General features: G+C 37.8%; 1 protein-coding gene across 4 annotated transcripts in view; it reads right to left on the bottom strand.

The window, feature by feature from the left end:
- GABRA3 (gamma-aminobutyric acid type A receptor subunit alpha3) overlaps positions 1-23094 on the bottom strand; it is a 196996-nt gene that overhangs the window by 43833 nt on the left and 130069 nt on the right. For all 4 annotated transcript variants that reach the window (XM_033135444.1, XM_033088249.1, XM_033087481.1 and 1 more), the window contains exon 6: positions 3674-3756. In XM_033135444.1, the coding sequence (XP_032991335.1) occupies positions 3674-3756 (83 nt within the window). The remainder of the gene's footprint in view (positions 1-3673; positions 3757-23094) is intronic.

Here is a 23094-nt window from a genome sequence, read left to right as displayed (position 1 = left end):
AAACCTGCGTACAAATTTACATTCCTATCAGCAATACATGAAAGTACACTTGTATTCCACATCTTCACCAACATTAGATATTTTCTTTTTTCATTCTACTCACACTACTGGCTGTGGAGTGGTACTTTCTGTATTTTAATTTGCATTTCCTTGCTGACTAACGTAATTCATCATTTTACATGTGTGTGGGTGATTGGGAAACTGTCTTATAAGGTGACTATTCAACACTTTGGCCTTTTCTTCTATTGAGGTTTCTGATTTCTACTTAGAGATTTGTAGGGGATCTTAATCATTATAGATTTGAGTCATTTGTCATACGTATGCAATACATATATTTTCTCCCATCCTGTGGCTTGCCTTTGTACCATCGTCTTTTGATAGAGAATTTCTTAATTTTAATATATTCCAAGTCATTCTCTTTTACCTTTATGGTTAGCACTATTCTATGTGCTGTTTACATAACCTCTACCTCTTCCAAGATCATGAAGATATTCTCTTATGTTTTCTTTTAAAAGCTTTATTTATAGCTACATTTATATTTATATCTACAATTCATCTAGAATTTATTTTTGTGCATGATGAGAGATAAAAGTCAAAAATGATCAATCAGTCCCCACACCTCTCTCTCTCTCTCTCTCTCTCTCTCTCTCTCTCTCTCTCTCTCTCTCTCTCTCTGTTTTCGGACTTCTGTTATGTCCCATTAGTCTATCTTTGAAACAACAATACCTATAGCTTTAAAAATTTTAAATAGGCCTTGATATCTGTTATTGAATTTGATTTCATTATTAGTTCTCCAGTTCTATTATTTTTCTTCAAGATTGTCTTATTTATTTTTGGTACTTTTATGTTTCTATTTAAACTTTAGAATCAGTATTGTCTTCTTTGTATTTATCCTGCTTGGTGTTTACCAACTGTGTTAATCTTTGCATTGATAACTTTCATCAGTTTTAAAAATGGTTAGCCTTTAGTTATTTATTGCTTTTGCTCCCTTCTCTTCCTATTTTTCTTCTGCAAAATTACACATTACACGGTATTTTACTGTGTCCCACATTTTTCTTATTCTTTACTGTATTTTTGTCTGTACTTCAGTTTTGCTCTTTTCTATTTACCCATTTTTAAGTTCTCTAATCCTGTCTTCTGCTTGTTAAATCCATCCATTGAATTCAGAATTTTGGATATTGTACTTTTCCATAAGTAGTTTCCAATTTATTCTTTATAGATTCTAAATTTCTGTTGAAATTCCCTTTTATCTATTTTATTAAATTTTCTCTTTTTAATTGAATATATTAATCTTATCTACAAACTCTGATATCTGTAGGTCTGTTTTCATATTCTGCCTTTTCATTTTTAAATCTTGATTTTAGGTCACATGGTTCTGCCTATTGGTATGCCTAATGCTTTTTTATTGAATTCCAGACACTGTGTAATAAAACTGTGGAGTTTTCAGGGACTGAGCTGGATTATGGTTTTGGTTAAACCTGACCTGTCTCTGCTGTAATCTTATAACTAGGACACAGCTTCTCCAGGGTTTTAAACTGATAGCCTGGCATGTCTTCCTTTTTATAGCATCGGGAGACCACAGGAAAGCCAGCTCTACTTTTCAAAGGTTCTCATATTAGTTTTAAGCTTTACGATTTTTATAAATTCAAAATTCAGCAATAGTATTGAGAAAGATGTCAGCCAAGAGTTTGAGACCTTCTAGATCTCCACTTTTATCACTTTAGCTCTGTGTGACCATCAAAACTATTGCCTTTTTTTTTTTTTTTTTTTTTGCAGCCTTATGCCTGGTGCCAAACTTGCAATTCTAAGCTGCAATCCATGGCCAGAACTGGCAAGTGCCACTGTACCACCAGGAATCCAGAAGCTGAAGGTCAGAAATGCATTTACAAGAGGTTCTATCCTTTCTCCAAAAGGCTAGTCTCTTCAATCCTTGTTGCTTCTACAGTTCTAGGTTTTCTAAGTGCTCGTGAGGGGAATGCTGTTCATCCACAAAGAACTCTGTCTTACCCAGAGTAGAAATAATACTCATTTAATTAGATAGTCTACCCATTAAAACAAAAACCTACAAGTCACCCTTGAGTTCTTTTTTTAATGTTCCACATCTAAGTCATTGGAGGATCCTTTTGGACCATCCTTCACAATATACCTAGAATCAAGCTGCTTCTCACCACTTTTGCTATTGTCACTCTGAACTTAGCCATTATCAGCTCTTATCTGAAAGACCATTAATAACCTCTTAACTAGACTCCCTGCTTCTATCCTTCCCATACTGATATTTTTAACAGAGTATCCATCACGTATTTTTTAAAACACAAGTCAGATAATTGTTTTATTCAAAATATTCCCATCCCTCCCCATTTTTCCTCAGAATAAAATTGAAAGCCATCGAATGTCCTACAAGACTCTAGATGACATGGCCTCCTCTTTGATCCCATCCTCTCCTAGTGCTTTTTCCCTTGCTCGCTCTGTCCAGCAACACTAACCACTTCGAAGTTCCTAGAAGAAATCAGACACTTTTCTGACTCAGGGTCTTGTCCCTGGCTGTTCCCTCCATCTACAGCCTAGTTTCCTTAGATGTCTGCATTGTTAACACCTTTACCTCCTTAAAATTTCTGTTCAAATGGTCATTTTTTCAAAGAGGCTGATGCTGATCACCCTATTTTAAATTTCAGTGGCACCTGCTATCCTCCACGTAGACATGACTTATCCCCATTGTTCTGCACTTTTACGTCTTCTCACGGTGCTTCTAACTTTACAACATACTTCTTACTTTATTTTTTTACCCATTGTGTTACAACATACTTCAAAGTTTACTTTTTTACCCATTGTTTCTCTTTCACCATCACTCTCTTTTCTACAACATAGGGTCCACAAGGGCAGGGTGTTTATTTTATTCATGGATGCATTCTAAGCTCCTAGAATAGAGTCTGGCACACAATCTGTAAATATTTGACAACGATTGAAAAAATGTCACACATAATTATTTGGGTCTTTTCAAATGTGCTGTCTACTTCAAAATACAGAGCTCCATCTGATTTAGACATGATCAACATGGACCTTGCTGTATGGCTCTGATGACTTCTTACAAGAAACTTACTCTGAAAGTCTTAGAGTAAGAAACTCACTCAAACTGGTTAATTTTGCTTTTTCTAATTCATTTGAAAATGGGCTTCTCATTTCTCTATCAGATTTGTAGCTACCAGAAAAGGCAATACTTTCTAAAATTGAGGAAATCTCCAGTCTCTTCCTGTCTACCATTTCCTGTAGAGAATTGGATAGAAGTATATGATGATGCAGGTAGAATAGGCATTTCAAAAATATAATAACACTCAATTTGAGGGACATTGTCCTTAGGAAACTGCTACTATATGCTGGATCAGCTCTGCCTTGTTCTGTCTTCTGGACAATTTAAGAAACAGATGTTAATGTTTCAATCTAATGACAGAGAAATTAGTCTGAAATGGTGAAATGAGGTTTGCTGTCTAGAAAGAAAATTCTATTAAAGGCAAAGTCTCCACATCAGTTAGTACTACTCAACCCCACTTCCTCTTCCCCATTTCCCTACCAGCTGGATTAAAGGCCTCAGCTTTAGAAACCAGTAGGGGACAGAATAGGAAATAATCATTTCCTTTTGGAAGAAGATCAAGCAAACAGAAAGTGAGAAAATACATACAGCTTCCAAACTTCAGTGGGCAGGCGTGTACATCCATGGGAAAATCTTCTAAATGCATGGGACACTCGGCATGAATTGTTAACCTGAAAGAAAGGAGAACAGAAAATGAAATTAAGCTAGAATGAATGGCATCAAACACAAAGCTGGGTTTCCGTTCCTCAACAATGGCATGTTCCTAAGAACAATGGGACTTCCGGTTCACTGCGATGCAAGTCTATCTGAACATAAGGGGAGCATTAAATGCACTAGATAGCCTCTCCAAGTAGCACCTGGTATTTAGATTTTGACCAGATTGGAATCCCACCTTACCACCTTGAGAAAAACAAATACAACTTATCTGCCTTAGCTGATCTCCCTTAGCTACCCCTGCTGAAGAAGCCTAGAGACAGCAGGTTCTGACTCATTTACTCCTGATGGCAGTTTAATTATTTCTGATATTGTTCTCCTCAGCAGGATATCATGGGAGTTACTCAATTTAAAGATTGTACTGGAGATGAGAGATGTGTAGAAAGATCATCCGATAATGAACAGGCACAAAAGATGGCTCTGCTGCTCACAGTAACTGCTGTAGCTTTGCTAAAGGAGATGGCTCTTGATGGATATCCAGGTCACCTCCATATCTTGGCTGTTGTAAATAGAGCTGCAGTGAACATAGGGGTGCATACATCTTTTTGAATTAGTGCTTTTGATTTTTTTGGATAAATACCTAAAAGTGGTAAAGAAGATGTGGTACATATATATACAATGAAATATTACTCGGCCACAAAAAAGAATGAAATCTTACCATTTGTGACAAGACGGATGAACAAAGGATATTATGCTGAGTGAAATAAGTAAGACAGAGAAAGACAAATACCATATGATCTCACTTATATGTGGAATCTAAGGAACAAAATAAAAACAAAATAGAAACACTCATAGATACAGAGAACATTTTGATGGTTGCAAGATGGGAAGGGGATTCGGGGGCTGTGTGAAAGGGGAAGGGATTTAGAAGTACAAATTGGTAGTTACAAAATAGTCGTGGGGATGTAAAGTACAGCATAGGGAATATAGTCAATAATAATGTAATAACTGTGGTGCCAGGTGGGTACTATACTAATTGGGGGGATCACTTCATAAATTGAAAATCATAAATAATAAAAAAGGAGATGGCTCTTGGAGAACAGATACACACAGTTGTGTGGGGAGAAAGGGTTGGGGAAGGGAGAGAGAGAGAGGGAGAGAGGGAGAGAGGGAGAGAGGGAGAGAGGGAGAGAGAAACTTACCAGAAAAAAATACAAAGGTAATAGAGGACATTGAAAACCTCAGAGGTCAAGTTTGAAGAGCTCATGCTATACTTAACAGAGACAACCTACGGGAGAGACTGTGCATGGATTCCTCAACGGAAATCTGGATGGGGTATGATTTTGCCATGCTCACATACTCATTCCCCTGCATTAGTCTGTCCAAATAATCTATTCCAAGGTTTCCTCTCCGATTTCTTTCAAATGTTTGTGAGCCTCAACTTTCCTTGGCCTAGATAGTAGCCTCCTATGTAGAAGTGGGACCCACACAGCAAACTTTCAGAGTTTTTTGGAACCTCCCATGTTTCCCCCAAAATAAGACCTAACCAGAAAATAGCCCTAGCATGATTTTTCAGGATGACACCCCCTGAACATAGGTCCTAATGCGTTGTTTGGAGCAAAACTTAATATAAGACCCGATCTTATTTTCAGGGAAACACGGTAGCTCTGAAGAGCTATTTCTAGTTAACCTGCATACCTCCTGGTTATATTGGATTCAATCCCTGCCATCCTCTTGGAGTTCTAGATGGCCAACTGGGCAGCATCTCCAATCCTGGCTAATTGTTAAACCTGATGAGTATGTTACGCCTTACAAATGATCAGAGCAGCAACACTAGATACTGCTCAAAGCAGGCTGACTAAAGCAAGCACGCTCCCTAGGCCAGAAGGCAGAAACCAAGTGTGTGCCCTTCAGCAAATACTTACTCCCCTCTTTCAGGTTCCCCATCTAAGCAATAAAAGTTTGGAACAAGTGTCCTTGCAGTTCTTAAATAATCCCTTAGATATTTACAAAATTTCCCATGTGTTTTGGATAAAACTTCAGTTCTCAAATCAGCCTGCAATTATCTCACCAATTCACCCTTATGCTTAAGGCGTTAAGGGGGTTTTATGACTCAAAGAACCTCACGCAAGACAAAAGTATTTCACTGAGAAACCTGCCCCTTGTGTTGGATATTTAAAAGATTCCATGAGGGTTAAATAAAGAAAATTGTGTTCCTTCTCTCCATTTAGATTAGTATTTCTAAGACTGCCTCTTATGAGTAATGCCAAGGGGAAATTACTTTATGTCTACCAGCAGTCCTGGGGACATGGAAAATAAGAGCATGACAAATAGATTATCAAAGCAAAATTCAAAGGTGCTGATTTCTGATTACAAGCAGAACTGATTTATAATAACGCCTATCTTCCTTCCTGTCCACTTCTTGCCCATCCCTCCTAAGCAGAAAGGAGAGAGTAAAGCGGTTACTGGTGAGGGCAGGGTACCTCACAAGCCAAATTATTATTCATTTCTGACCTCCTGGTTCACACTCTCATCCTTTCTTGCCTTCCCTCTACCTTTCTAAAATGTACTTTAAAATTTTTTTTTTCAATTTATTGGGGTGACAATGGTTAGTAAAATTACATAGGTTTCATTCAAGTGTACAATTCTGTATTACATCATCTATAAATCCCATTGTGTGTTCACCACCCAGAGTCAGTTCTCCTTCCATCACCATATATTTGATCCCGTTTATCCTCATCAACCACCCTCCTCCCCCCTTACCCTCTGGTAACCACTAAACTTGTGTCTATAGTGTCTATGTGTCATAATGTCTGAGTTTTTGTTTCTTTATTTGTTTGTCTTGTTCCTTTGTTGCCTTCAGTTTTATATCCCACATATCAGTGAAATCATATGGTTCTCTACTTTTTTTGTGTGACTTATTTCTCTTAGTGTAGTAATCTCAAGATCCATCCATGTTGTCACAAATGGCACTATTTCATCTTTTCTTATGGCAGAATAGTATTCCACTGTGTATATGCACCACATCTTCTTTATCCTATCATCTATTGAAAGATACTTTGGTTGCTTCCATGTCTTGGCCACCATAAATAAAGCTTCAATGAACATCAGAGATATATCTTTACAAGTAAATATTTTCAGATTTTTTTGGGTAGATACCCAGGAGAGGGATTGCTGGGTCATATGGTAGTTCTATTAATTTTTTGAGGAACCTCCACACTGCCTTCTATAGTGGCTGCACCACTCTGCATTCCCACCAACAGTGTATGAGGGTTCCTTTTTCTCCACAGCCTCTGCAGCACTTGTTATTTGTCTTGTTGATGATAGCCATTCTGACAGGTGTGAAGTGATATCTCATTGTGGTTTTGATTTTCATTCCCCTATTAGCTAGTGAAGTTGAGCATTTTTTCATGTATCTGTTGGCCGTTTGTATGTCTTCTTGGGAGAAGTTTCTGTTCATGTCCTCTGCCCATTTTTTAATTGGATTTTTTTGTTGTTGAGTTGTATGAGTTCCTTATATATTTTGGATATTAGCCCCTTATTGGAGGCGTTGTTTGCAAATATCTTCTCCCATTCCGTTGGTTGTCTCTTTGTTTTGTTGATGGTTTCTTTTGCTGCGCAGAAGCTTTTTAGTTTGATACAGTCCCATTCATTTATTTTAGCTTTTACTTCCCTTGCCTTTGAGGTCAAATTCATAAAATTCTCTTTGAACCCAAGGTCCATAGTTTAGTACCTATGCTTTCTTCTATGCGGTTTATTGTTTCAGGTCTTCTGTTTAGGTCTTTGATCCATTTTGAGTTAATTTTGGTACGTGGTGACAGATAGCAGTCTAGTTTCATTCTTTTGCACGTGGCTTTCCAATTCTGCCAGCACCATTTATTGAAGAGGCTGTCTTTTCTCCATTGTATGTTTTTGGCTCCTTTGTAGAAAATTATCTGTCCACATTTATGTGGGATTATTTCTGTGTTTTCAATTCTGTTTCATTGGTCTATGTGCCTGTTTTTCTGCCAGTACCATACTGTTTTGATTACTGTTGCTCTGTAGTACAAGCTGAAACACAAGGTCTGTATTGCTACAACTTTCAAGACCTTGTCAAGCTTTTTCTGAAGTAGAAAGCATCTTGACTGTACTGAGGCTATTATACTCATCACCATAATCTATGCCATGAACACCTCCATCCCCACCGGAAGTTTCTTCCTGCCCTCTTTTTAAATTATTATTAGATAAGTCATTTTCAGAAAATTGAAAGCTATAAATACTGAGGCTTCCAGTACAAAAATTTGGCATAACCTTTTAGTTTTACAGGGTGTTTTACTACTTCTCACAATATTTGATTGATTTCTGTGTTGAGAACTTTCACATATTTTGTCATGTTTCCTAGGTATTTCATCTTTTGATGCTACTTTAAATGTCCGTTTTTAGTTTTAGCTTTTAATTGGTAGTACATATAAATACCTTCAATTTTTTATATTGTCCTTTTGTGGAAAAACATTGCTAAAGTCTCTTACTGATTTTAATAATTTAGCTGTATTATACTTTCAGATTTTAATGTATTATCATATAAACTGTAAATGAGCTTTATTTCTTCATTTTCTACTCTGAACATTTTCTTTCCTCCCTCCCTTCCTTCCATCCTTTTTCCTTTTGTTTGGCTTTGCCTTAATTGCACAAGTAGGGACCAATATGATGGTGAATATCAGTGGTGATGGACTACATTTTAACTTGGTCCCAGTCTCAGGGGGAAAGCTTTTAATTTTGCAGCATTAATATGAAGTTTTCTGTAGATAATTATTTTATAAATACCCTGTGGCATATAAGAAAGTTTTCGTTTGCTAAGATAGTTTAAGCATGGTGCTTAATTATTTTGCATGCTTTTTTTGCATCGACTGAAATAATCATATTTTTGGAGTGACTGGTTAGCTCAGTTGGTTAGAGCATGGTGGTAATAACACCAAGGTTGCTGGTTCGATCCCACATGGGCCACTGTGAGCTGTGCACTCCTTAAAACAAAACAGAACGACAACAACAAAAAACACGTCATGAAATAACCATATTTTTCCTCTTTATTCTGTTAATGTGGTGAATTACTTTAATTTAAAAATATTAAAGCAATCTTGCTTTTTGGAGTAAATCCAACTATGTGGTAATATAAAATACTTTTCATATATATTTGAATTGGATTAGCTCATATTTTTTTCAGTTTTTGCGTTTTGTTTATGAAAGACACTGGCTTGTAAATTCCCATTCTTAGAATGAACTAATCATTTGGTATCAAGATTTCACTGGCCGTAAAAAGTGATTTGGTAACTGCTGTTATTTATTTACTTGTTTATTCATTTATTTATTATTAGTTTTAGGTGTACAAAAACAACATAGTGATTAGACATTTATATACCTCACAAACTGATAACCCCACCAAGTCTATTACCTATCTGACACTGTACATAGCTATTACAATATCATTGATCATATTCTCTATGCTGTACCTTATATACCTGTGACTATTTTTTTATAGTTGATATTCAATGCTATTTTGTACTAGTTTCAAATGTATGGCGCTGTGTAGTTAGATATATACATAATTTATGAAGTGATCTTTATTATTTCTCTGGAGTAGTTTGTATGGTTGATTGTAATTTTTATTAAAGTGCTTGGAAGGAATTGCTAAAAAATAAATTATTATTATTATTATTGTTATTTTGTGTGACAAGCACTTTTAATGTAAGATCTGCCCACTTTGTAAAATTTTAAGCATACAATACAGTATTGTTAATTGGCAAAGGATATGAACAGACATTACTCTAAAGAAGACATACAAATGGCCACAGGTATGTGAAAAGGTAGTCGATATCACTAATCATCAGGGAAATGCAGATCAAAACCACAATGAGATACCACCTCACACCTGTCAGAATGGCTGTCATCAATAAATCAACAAACAACAAGTGCTGGCGAGGATATGGAGAAAAGGGAACCCACTGCTGGTGGGAATCTAAACAGGTGTAGCCACTGTGGAAAACAGTATGGAGGTTCCTCAAAAAATTAATAATAGAGTTACCATATGACCCAGCAATACCTCTTCTGGGTACTCGTTTATATCCAAAGGAATTGAAATCAGAATCTCAAAGAGCCATCTGCACTCCCATGTTTGTTGTAACATTATTCACAATAGCCAAGACATGGAAACAACCTAAGTGTCCATCAATAGATGAGGGGATAAGAAAATATATATACATATAATGGAATATTATTCAGCCTTTAAGAAGAAGGAAATCCTGCCATTTGCAACAACATCAATGAGCCTGAAGGACATTATGTTAAGTGAAAGAAACCAGACAGAGAAAGACAAATATTGTACGATCTCATATGTGGAATCTAAAATAGTAAAACTCTTTATATTCCACAAATAAGTGAGATCGTACAGTATTTGTCTTTCTCTGTCTGACTTATTTCACTTAGCATAATACCATCTAGGTCCATCCATGTTGTTGCAAATGGTAAGATTTCATTCTTTTTAATTGCCAAGTAATATTCCATTGCACATATATGTACCACCTCTTCTTTACCCAATCATCTACTGATGGTCACTTGGGTTGCTTCCATATCTTCGCTATTGTAAATAGTGCTCCTGAGTGAAAAAGCTAAAGAGATTAAGAAGTACAAATTGGTAGTTACGAAATAGTCATGGGGATGGAAAGTATAACATAGGAGATTATAGTCAGTAATGTTGTAATAACTATGTATGGTGCCAGGTGGGTACTAGACTAATCGGGGGTAAACACTGCATAAATTATATAAAACTCTAAGCACTATGAAAAAAAAATAGTCCAACTCATAGAAGCAGAGAGTAGAATGGTGGTTTCCAGGGACTGGCAGGGTGGGAGGAGATAGGGGGTAATTAGTGAAAGGGCACTAAGTTATGCAAAATAAGTAAATCCTAGAGATCTACTCCACAGCAAATAGTCTTTAGTGGGCTTTTCTATAAAGATCGGAGACCCCTCAAAATGTAACATTCAGATCACAGGGCCTCAGTCCCAGTCCAGGGTCTGACCAGCCTTGATTTATTTCTATGGAAAGACCAGACAGGAAGTAGGTGGTGATCAGTAAATCCCCTTCTTTGGGGATGAAAGATACAGATGGGGATACAGACAGGAAGGAGGCCCTTTTCAGCCTTGTGGGTAGACACACACATACACACACCCTCCATCCCTCAGTTATTGCCCTCATTTCACTGTGCTTTGCAGCACCCTGGCTCCCTCGTCACCCTATGGTTTCCTGCTCAACAGTTAGTTTTTGTTACACCACAGTGATGAGTTACAGGTTGACTACTGCCATGGCCCCCTAACTGGTCTCTGCTTTCACCTTTTGCCCTTACTGTATACTCATACTCTCTGCACAGCAGTCTTCTAGTACTTAGTCATCTCACACAGAGTGAAAGCCAAAGTCCTTTGCCACTGCTTACCACATCCTGCATGAGCTTATCTTCTCTTCCTCTGGCTGATCTCCTACTAGACCTTCCATTACTCACTCTGCTCTGGCCACACTGGCTTCCTTGCTGTCTTTCAACATGCCAGGCTCTCTTATATCAGGGCCTTTGTACTCGCTATGCTCTCCTACCTCTTTCAGGCCTTATTATCTTCTAAATGAGGCCTACCCTGACCTCCAGTCAGTTTTACTATCCACACTATGGTTAGCAAACCTTACCATGCTCTTTCTTTTCCCATAGTACCTAACATATCACATACCATATAATTTATTTCTTCTATTTATTATCAATATTTTTCTCTCCTTACTGTAAGGTTTTTGATTTTTCTCTTGTTTTCTCTTTGATGTGTGCCAGGAACCTAGCACAGTACAGAGTACATATCCATCAAATGAATGAATGAATGAGTTTTCTTTCCTAAAAGCATGTGTTTCTATGGGGACCTTGCAGAGAGGAGGTGTAGGTTGGGCAAGACAGCATCCAGGTATTCCTTGTGTTGCAGGCAAAAGAGCATCTTAATAAGATTTCTTAACAGAATAATACCTCAATCCATCCTCTTCAATGGACAATAAAGCCTCTTTCCTAGAATTTCAGAGCTGGAAGAGCCTTATAGAAAGCATCCAGTTTTATCCCCTCATACATTTTACATAATGATAAAACAGGAGAGAAGGAAATTGCCCAAATCACCTGACAAGTGTGGGACAGAGCTGACTAAAAGTTTCCTGACTCATTGGTGTAGTCAACAAATATTTTTGATCACCTACTATGTGCGACATATTATTCTAAGCAATGTAAGTACATCAGTAAACATACCAAATTGTTGCCCTCTTAGAATTTACATTTGAGTAGTAAGAAGACAAAACATAAACAAGATAAATAAGTAAATTATATATAGTTATTAAGAGGGAATATGCCCCCAAGAGGAAAAATAAGAAGTGAGTAGAAAGTACTAGGGAGGGAGTGCACTTTTCAATAGCGTGTTCAGGGAATAACTTGCTGAGTAGGTGACATTTGAGCAATGACCAGAAAGAAATGAGAGTGAGCCTTGTGGAAACCTGGAGAAAGAACATTCCAAGTAGCGGGAGTAGCGAATACAAAGGGCCTGAGTGCCCAAAGTACTCAAGGACTAGCAACTCGGCCACCATGGCTGAAGTGGAGAGACCAAGGGGAAGAAGGATTAATAGAAGATGAGGTCAAAGAGGAAACTATGGGAAATGGACTAGATAGGCCTCCTGGGATATTGTGGCTTTCATTCTAAGTGAAATATGGAGGTAATGCATGATTTTGAGTAGAATGGTGACTTGATATGACTAACATTTTAGGGTTATTCTGGTAGCTACCATGTTTCCCCGAAAATAAGACCTAGCCAGACAATCAGCTCTAATGCATCTTTTGGAGCAAAAATTAATATAAGACCTGCTCTTATTTTACTACAGTATAAGACCAGGTCTTATTTTTCCTCTAAAAGACGCATTAGAGCTGACTGTCGGCTAGGTCTTATTTTGGGGAAAGCACGGTATGTGAAGAATACATTGAAGGAGGGGAAGGGCAAAAGCAGAAAGATGAAATCTAACACCCATTCATCATACAAAACTCTCAAAAAACTAGGAATAAAGGGACATTTCCCAACTGATAGAGGGCATTTATGAAAAATGTACATCTAGCATCATACTTAATGATAAAAGACAATTTCTCTTTAAAATCACAAAGAAGACAAGGATTTCCATTCTCTTTTATTTAACATTGTCCTGGAGATTTTAACCAGTACACGAAGGAAAGCAACGGGGAGTGACTGCTCATGGGTATGGAGTTTCTTTTTTGGAGTGACTCAAATGTTCTGAAATTGGATATTGGTGATGGCTGCACCACTCTGTGAATACACTAAAAGCTATTTAGTTGTACACTTTAAAAGGGTGAATTATATGACATGTGAATCATACCTCAATAAAGCTGTTTAAAATTTTAGACAAGCAAAAGAAATTAAAGACATAAAAAATGAAAAGCAAGAAGCAAAACCACTAATTGCAAATTACACGTTCAGACATTCCATGTTGAGTCTCTCCAAAGTAATCTATCAATTCAGCACACTCCTTAAAAAAAAAATCACAGAAGCTTTTCTTTTTGTAAATATGGCAAGCTGATCCTAAAAGGGAATACAAAGGATCTAGAGTAGCCTTTCTAGATCCTTTCTAGATCTAGAAAAAAAAAAACTGAATACTTTCACTTTCCAATTTCAAAACATACCACGAAGCTACAGTAAACAATATAGTGTGCGTTTGATCTAAAGGTAAACAATATAGACCAAAGGAAAGGAATAGAAAGTCCAGAAATAAACTTTCACATTTATGGTCAATTGATTTTTCACCCAGGTGCCAAGGCAATTCAGTGGAGAAAGGATAGCTTTTTCAGTAAATGGTGCTGAGAGAATTTGATATCTACTTGCACAAAATAAATAAATAAATAATAAAAAAAGATGGACATAGACCCTTAGCTCACATCCCAAGGAAAAAAATCAAGTCCAATGAATCAGGCAAATATATAAAAGCTAGAACTTCTCAAAAGAAATCATAGAATAAAATCTTTGTGACCCTGAGTCAAGCAAAGATTTCTCAGACAACATACTGAAAGCATGATTCATAAAAATTTTAAAAAATACTATAAATTGTACTTCCTCAAAATTTAAACCTTTTACTCTTCAAAAGACACCATTAAGAAAATGAAGGCAGTCATAAAGTAGGTAAATATATTTGTGAATCATATATTGATAAAGAACTTGTATCAAGAGTATATAAATAACTCTTACAACACAAAATGAGAAGAAAAACAGCCTAACTTGAAAATGAGCACACTGTTTCTTTAAATGTATTTTTTTTTTTAAATTAAAGCAACACTGTGATAAGAGAAAGAAACCTGGTTAAGGTTGTAGATGTGCCTTTAACTGGCTGTGAGACTTTGGAGAAATCACTTCATTTCTCTTGGTTTAATCTTTCTTCCTATCAATGACTGAGTCTGGCTAGTTAACATACCAATACTATTTAATTTAAATGTTACATGTTGCTATAATGATGTCACCATGGCACAGATAAAACGGGCAGACCACTGACATTATAGGGAACCCAAAAATGCGTAGAACAATTAGTTTAGATGACTTTATTGAAGTAAAATTTTGAAATAAAGGAAAAGCAAAATGCCACAAATGCCTTTTACTTTTCTGTATCTGTTCGTGTGTAATTTAAAATCCTTAACACATTTCTTTTTCAGGATTAAAAAGTGTTTGCAGACAATGTAAGTAAAATATTTAAATACACATGTAATAAAAGATATTCTGCTGACTAATAAGGACTTGAAAATATACTCAATATCATTAGTCATTAGGGAAATGCAAATTAAAACCACAATCTGATACTACTACATGTGAACTAGAATGGCTAAGATAAAAAAGACTGACGATATCAAGTAGTGGAAAAAATGGGACCTCATAAATTACTGGTGGAAATGTATAATGCTAAAGCACACTTTGGAAAACATTTTGGCAGTTTCTTAAAAAGTTAAACATAGGGGCCGGCCCGGTGGCTCAGGCGGTTGGAGCTCCATGCTCCTAACTCTGAAGGCTGCCAGTTCCATTCCCACATGGGCCAGTGGGCTCTGAACCACAAGGCTGCCAGTTCAATTCCTCGAGTCCCGCAAGGATGATGGGCTTTGCCCCCTGCAACTAAAAAATTGAACACGGCACCTTGAGCTGAGCTTCCGCTGAGCTCCCGGATGGCTCAGTTGGTTGGAGCACATCCTCTCAACCATAAGGTTGCCGGTTCGACTCCCGCAAGGGATGGTGGGCTGTGCCCCTGCAGCTAGCAACGGCAACTGGACCTGGAGCTGAGCTGCGCCCTCCATAACTAAGACTGAAAGGACAACAACTTGACTTGGAAAAAAGGCCTGGAAGTACACACTGTTCCCCAATAAAGTCCTGTTCCCCTTCCCCAATAAAATCTTCAAAAAAAAAAAAGTTAAACATAAACTTCCTATAAAACCCTATAGTTTCACTCTAATTCTCCATTACTCAAGAGAAATGAAAACGTGTCTGCAGAAAGATCTGTTCATTGTAGAATTATTTGATAGCCAAAAGGCAGAAACAACCTAAACATCCATCAAATGATGAATGAATAAACAACGTGGCATATATATACAGTTGGGAGAAAATATTTGTAATATATCATAAATAAGGGTTAATATTCCAAATAAATAAATACATAAAGAACTCTCAAAATAAGGAGAAATTGCCAAAAACTTAATATAGGCAAAAATCATGGACAGACAATGTACAAAACGATATGGAAGTGGCCTTTGAACATATGAAAAGATGTTCAAGCTCACTCGTAACTAGAGAAATGCAAATTAAAACTATACTGAGATACCATTTCTCATCTATCGGATTGGAGAAAATTTAGACATTTAATAACTGATTCCACTGGTGAGACTGTAGTCTCATACATTGCTGGTTAAAATATAAATTGGTGCAACCTTGGAGGAAAATTTGGCAATATCCAACAAAACTCCACATGTATTTACAATTTGAGTGAGCATTCTCACTGTTTGAAATTTACTCTGAAAGTACACTTCCAACAATACAAAACTACATAGGCACATGGTTATTCATTGGCTACCTTGTTTGTAATTATAAATTGTTGCTTAAAATGTCTCTAACTCATACTTGCTCTCCATATATTCCTTTTTGTCTGTATTTTATGGCTTGTCTTATCTTTTTTTTTTCACATTTTTTTAATTTTTATTTATTTATTTATTTTAATTTATTTTTTAATTTATTGGGGTGACAATTGTTAGTAAAATTACATAGGTTTCAGGTGTGCAATTCTGTATCACATCATCCATAAATCACACTGTGTGTTTTGTCTTATCTTTTGAGTTGGATTATAAACGGCTATTCAACTTTATGATCCTTCACGGGCAGTTACTACACTATTTTCTATATAGTAACACTGAATAAATGTTTGTTGATTTGAAAATTACTAGGGTTAACCAGTGATTTGTTATAAGAAATTTTATTTTGGAATAAAGCTCTCATACAACTAAAAAAAAAAAAGGATCCCTACTATTGACTTAAAGCCACTGAGTAAATAGTTTCTTTTCTACTACTTTGGAATTGAGACAAATGAGTGACTTGGTTATTTGGTGTCCTTATCTCATCCTCATTGGAAATATCTAAGTACATTTTCAAAATGAGCACACATATCTGAGATTATCCTTACTGTGCTATTTGATAATTATTTTTCTATTGTATTATGTCACTGACACAAAACCCAGTATTTATTTGGCATTTATTATACAGTGCTTTGCATTTTTTAGGATTTTTTGGGGAGTGGAGGGGCTCATGTCTGCAGAACCAGATTGAATACCACATGTAAGTTGTCTGCTTTTAGATGGGAATTCACCCAGCACACTAACCTGACAAGAAAACTTCCAATGCAGAAGCTATTACATCCATGTCCTTAGTGGGATTTGCCTTTGGCCCAGTGAAAGTGACCTTTCTGGAAAATGAAGCACTGGTCCCCATATCTTTATAATACCTTTCACTTTCCTAAGCCACTTTCCCATTTTTTTACCCTTATTCTACTGCCAAGTCTAGAACACATTCCCTTACCAGAATGCTGTGGAGTTAGGCACATAACATTTGCACATCTTAAACTATGCATGCCATACCTCAATTAAAGAATTTTAAAAATTATAAAGTGAATATGAATGAAAGTGAATTACCTATTTCTTAACAACTGCCCTATAGAAAACATCAAATTATTTCTAGACTTTTCCATATAGAATAAAAAGTGGTTTAGGTGGGAGCATAAAATCGGGGGGAAAAAAAAAACCTCCAGAGAAGAAAATGTTCCTGAACGAACTGGAGTCCTAAAGGTTAAAGATCTAAATTGTGCTGAATATATGCACTCATTGTTCATGAGATTGTCAACATGTTGAGAATAATGAAGGAAGGAGCGGCTTAAATTTAATAAGGGACAAAAATCTCTGGAGTTCAATATGAACCCCTAGGCAATAGGTCACCTAGGCCTTTCAGAAGTGGAACAAGCTGCTCTGCCTACTGAGGAATGTTCTTTCTAAAAACCAAAGGGTAGAAAACATTAGTCCGGGCATGATTAAGGTTCCAGGCAGGTTATTTCTATAATGGAGTAAAGGGCAGGATCTGGGATTTATGGTGAAGAAGAAAAGATAGTAAATCGTTAATAGCCATTATCAGCAAAGGATGAGTCACTTGAAATATACCACCACCAAACCCCCAAACCAAGCAGCACATTAGTCACAGGAATCCCAGTTGTCTACAGGCTTCCCATTAAATCCTCAAACTATAGGCAAAAGGCTTCATCACACTCGGAGGCCAGCACCATACTATTGCATTTATCCTTTACAGGGATCACATCTCAGTTTTAACAGGGACCTCAGACATGATGCTCCAGCCTCATTTTCTGACATGCACACTGCCCCCCACTCTCGAGCCATCTACAAATACTTGTGATTTCATCAAACAAAGCTTTCACACTTCGGTGTCTTTGTACACATTTTTTGTGTGTGTTGCCTGGAATGCCCTTTCCTCTTTATATGTGCAACAAACTTCCTTCAAGTCCTTGCTCAAATATTACCTCTCCCATTATGCTTTGTATGTGCCTTATGGGCACAGTGAGTTCTCCACTCACGGAAATCCCAAAGCACTTTGGGCAAATACTTGAGTCCTCAGCACTGTTGAAATAACCTTCTAGGCCCAGGATGGAGTCACTCCCGCTCAGGGGAGGGGATGGGGTGAGTAGGAGGCTGGGTGAACTAAATAATTTTCATATCCCTGTAAAGGCTCAGGTTAACCAGAAATACAGTCTATCCAGTCAGCCAATCCCCAAACACCAAGACAACTGGCTTCTCACCCCAAACAAGGTTGATGACGTGGCCCCCACCAATCAGATCTTTTCTATGTCTCTTCCTCATTCTTTATTCTTTATCCTATAAAAGCTTCCGGTCTTCCCCCCAATTTTGCAGTTTTCCCACTGGAGACTGTTCACTTCATGAAGGATTAAATAAAGTTTGTATCATCTAAATTGTTTTCTTTAATCATTTTTAACAGGGCATGACATTATCTATCCTTGTCATCTCATCCCTAGTATGGTGGCTGGTCCATAGCAGATAGTTGACAAATGCTTCTTGACTTAAATATTTCTGCAAGATAGGCAGAGCAGGCATTTTTAGCCCATTTCCCAGACAAATAAACTGAGGCCCAGAGAGGGGAACTTGCCTTGTCCATGGTTACACTGTTGATCTGGGCCAGAGCTGGGACTCACACCCTGAGCTCCTAACCCCTCCTTTGAAGTCCATTTCACAACAACATACAGTTTCCACTCTGTTTAGGAGAAGCATCTAAGACAGCTGGGTTCTTTGGAACTAGAGGGTCCCTTCTGTTAATCTGTAAATGTCCCTTGTGTTAGAATAGGGGCTTTTTAACACACTCAATCTGCCTGGAGATCAGCTTCTTGCCTTTGAGAATAAAGGCGATTCTTGTTATTTCAAGACCCCAATTTCCTCCTGCAGCTGGCAAAAATGAAACAAATGTGAGAAAACCTCTTGGAAATACATTCTTCCTTCCCTCCCTCCAGCACAAATGCCAGTTCCGCTGTGATGCCCTCTCATATCTGGGCCCATGCCTCCAAGTCGTAATGAAACCTGTAATTTTTAGCTCACAGCACTTCATTGTTGGCTTTTTGTGAAACGTCTATTATGCTTTCTAATACAGTGAATAATGTGTCCTAGCTTTCCTGCAGGACTCGGAAGGTACAGGTTGATATCACCATGCAGAATGGCACAGAGTAATTTACGATTGACAGAGGACTTGTATTATTACTTGCTTCTCACCTCACTGTAAGCTTTCTCAGAGCACCAAATGATCCACTCTATCTCTTTTCTGCTCTTCTGTTCATTAGAGTGAGGCTTACCAAGTGTGGTAAGTTAGTGAGTTAGTTGGCTAGCTTAATGAATAAGGAACTACAGGTGGAATCCCCTGGAGCAAAAGCCTTTACAAAAAAGGACTGTGTGAAACAAAGTCATCAATGCTTGGTTGATTTGATTACATTAAATACTGTACAATTAACAATGTGACCCAAATGCATTCCCCTGGTTCCTGGCCATTTTAGAGGCAGTCTCTAGAAGACTCCAGTGCAAGGTTTTTGCATCTAAAGTAAGAAGAGAGGAGCTTCGCTGTTAACATTTTGGGATGGGAGAAGTCCTGGCATCAGGCACAATTGATCTTTCAAATCATTTGTCTTTGGAACCTCCCAAGCACATAAGCAAAACTGACCCAATCATGCAGCCAAAGAATGAAGGAAGGCATGGAGGTCTGAATACTACAGGGAGCCTCTTAATTGGTTCAAAGAACATCTCTCTCTTCCTGATGCTGCAACATGGAGAAATGAGTGCTTGCTTTCCTTACTTTTCAGTTAAATGTAGGACACTTACTCTGTAGCCTAACACATAGAAGACACTTCGTGCAGTGTACTCAATTGCACAAAATCCCATTGTATCAAAGTTCTGAGTTCCAGACCTGCATTTCCAGTTACAGTTTGTCACATCCACCTCAGACTCATGCTTAAAACTGATATCCCCTTGGCTGGATGGCTCAGCTGCTTAGAGCGCGAGCTCTCAACAGCAAGTTTGCCGGTTCAATTCCCATATGGGATGGTGGGCTGCGCCCCTTGCAACTAAGATTGAAAACGGTGACTGGACTTGGAGCTGAGCTGCGCCCTCCACAACTAAATTGAAGAACAACGACTTGGAGCTGATGGGCCCTGGAGAAACACACTGTTCCCCCATATTTCCCAATAAAATTTTTTTAAAAATGGATACCCCCTACATTCCCTTCTTAGGGGAAGTGGTGGTGAGATGCAGTGGGGAGAAAAGTTTGCTTTAACATAAGAGTGACTTGGGTTTCTGTACCAGCTCTGCCACTTATTAGTGGTATGACTTTGGCTCTATTGAAACTTCAGTTTAGTAATTTTAAAAATAGGGATATTAACACAAAAAGGGACATTAACACAAAAACCTCCGCAGAGTGGACATGTGCCAGGACAAATGTCAAGCAATTGACATGGTTTATATTTACTCCCCACAACTGCTTTATGAAGCAGGCATTGTTATGATTCACCCCATTTTACAGAGGAAGGGCCAGGAGTACTCTTACCACAGAACCTACCTTCTTAATCTGTCATGTTTGAACTATAACACGAATGCTCTCATCATGTTGCTCATTTTTTAAAAACCAATAATGCTTCCCTGTAACTAAAGGATAAATACCGGGGGTGCCAAAAAATGTATACAAATGGACACTTTGGTCAACGTTGCTCAAGCTCGCCGTCATCAGAAGTGTCTGGACGCTGATGGCAACCACTTTGAGTACTTCTTGTCATTGTAGAAGTCAAACGTGATTTGTATTCATCTTTTGTTATCGGTATATATTGAGGATTACAATTTTAATACAGTTTTCCTTTCTTAAAATGTGTATACATTTTTTTGACACCCTCTGTATATTCTGTATCACCTCCATACTATTATCATTCATCTGTCATGTAGAAATCCTTCCAACTAGGCATGCTATTTGGCGATATTTTCCACTACCCCTCCTTATCACTGCCATTTTCCAAAAGCTTATATTACTGCTCCACGTTCAATGGAAAAGTTAACACGTGAATTCTCATGTTTCCTAACTTGAGTACTTCCACTCTTCTAGGGGACTTCTTTACTTAAAAGGAAGTGCTCATACAACGTCCTGACCCCCACCAACTTCCAATCAGGCACCAAGTACTATCAATGCTACCTTTTGGACATACAGATTTATATCCTTCTAAAAAGCCATATTTAGTGGCAAAAGCAGTAGCTTCAAGCCAGGCAAACCTGCATTTGCCTAATAACTGAGTCATGTTGGGTAAGTCTTTTTTAATTTTTAAGCTTTACTTTCTGCATCAGTTTAATAGAAATAATAATACCTATATTGAATAATTTTGTGAAGATTAGAGATGTTTTATGTAGTGTCTGGTACATAGTAGGTGTCCAATACATAGTAGTTGTTATTCATGTTATTATTAGAGTTCATAAAACTAGGGGTCTCGCCTTCCTCCAATCTACCTACCCTCCACACTGCTCCCAGCGTGATCTACGTAAAAGGCAAGTCTGTGTCATCCCCTTGCACTAAACTCTTCAATGGATCCCTATCATTTGTATGGCAACATAGCTTGTGAGCACCCCTCCTCCACCCCAGGCCACTTCCCTGCACTTGACTCGGTGGTCCACTCACACTGAACTGCTTTCAGTTCTTTAATGTATGACCATTCCCCTGGCCTTCATACCTTCTGTCCCCTGCTCCAAAACACTTCCTCCCTGTCTTTTACTGTAATTTACTTCTATGCTTTTTTTTAAAAAAATTAAAGTTTATTGGGGTGACAATGGTTAGTAAAATTACATAGGTTTCAGGTGTACAATTCTGTAATGCATCATCTGTATCTCACATTGTGTGTTCACCACCCAGAGGCAGTTTTCGTTTCATCACCATGTACTCACTTTACTGTCCCTGCCACATGCTCCCATCTCACTCTGTGCTTCCCTGGTCCGAGCACTCATTTCATGTCATTGTCACGGTGTACGTAATTGTTTTCCCCACTAGCATGTCAGTCATGTGAGGGCAGAGACCACATCTATTTTTGCTCACCACTTTATCCCTCATTTTCTGACACATGACTTCAATTCTCGAATGCCATTTCCTCTGCCTGGAACACCCTCCTACACCTCCCCCAGTTCCTCGGCTGTGTCACAGTCACCCACACTTTCTTCAAGATTCAAGACTCAGGATAAGCATTGCCTCCTTTTGACAACTTTCCGTAATGCCGCCACGTGATTTGGAGTGCTCCTTACACTGTAATCCCATCACATTTTGCACACCTCTCTATTTAATTATCGTGCAGCTATCTGTGCACATGTCTGCTTTCACCACTAGTCTGTAAGGTCATTAAGAGCACGATGTGTGTCTTATGTATCTCTGTAGCTCTGCACATATCCCAAAGCCTTAAACATAATAAGTGCTCATAAATGTGTTGAATGAATGATTCAAGTCAACGGGATACAATCTAGTTAAATTCAATGAGTACTTGTCCCTCCTACTGAAATAATCAGTGGGACTATTTTACTGTATTATATATTATGCAACATTTATATACAATAGGTATAAAGAAAAATGCAATGAGCCTATTTACCCATATCTTCATCAATAAACAAGATGTCATTAATAGAAATGCAGTTTCCTATACATTCATGTCTGAAAAAAATGAAAGTCATTCATAAGCATGTGTACCATCTTGAACGGGGCTCTGTTCGTCTTCTCTTATTGTTCTACTTTTAGTACGTGTGGTGCTTAGAGCAAGCAGCAGCTAATGAGCTTTGGCCTGCGTTTTTATGGTTGTCTTGAGGTCTCAAGATGAGACAAGGCAAGGCTTCATTCTAAACCGCCCTAGTTACATAGCCATGCAATCCTTGGTCGGATTTTTCTCAGAGGCTGTCCTGCTCTAGTTTCCCCATGGAATCCAGATAAGATTTCTGCAGGTCAAAATAATTATTGGAATGCTGTAGAATAAGGAACACTTTCTGAAAAGTTCAAAGTGTTCTTCAGCCTTTAATTTGTGCTCTTTATGTGTATGCAAGAAAGGCAGCTGCTACACTGTTATCAGAATAAGAAAGCAAATAATGTGCATCTTGCAAAAGGTCACTAGATGAATAAATTGGCTCATACCCTATTTCCCCGAAAATAAGACCTACCTGGACAATCAGC

Source organism: Rhinolophus ferrumequinum, chromosome X (genome assembly GCF_004115265.2).
Source record: "Rhinolophus ferrumequinum isolate MPI-CBG mRhiFer1 chromosome X, mRhiFer1_v1.p, whole genome shotgun sequence".
Lineage (NCBI taxonomy): Eukaryota > Metazoa > Chordata > Mammalia > Chiroptera > Rhinolophidae > Rhinolophus > Rhinolophus ferrumequinum.
This window is presented reverse-complemented; position numbering and strand designations above follow the sequence as displayed.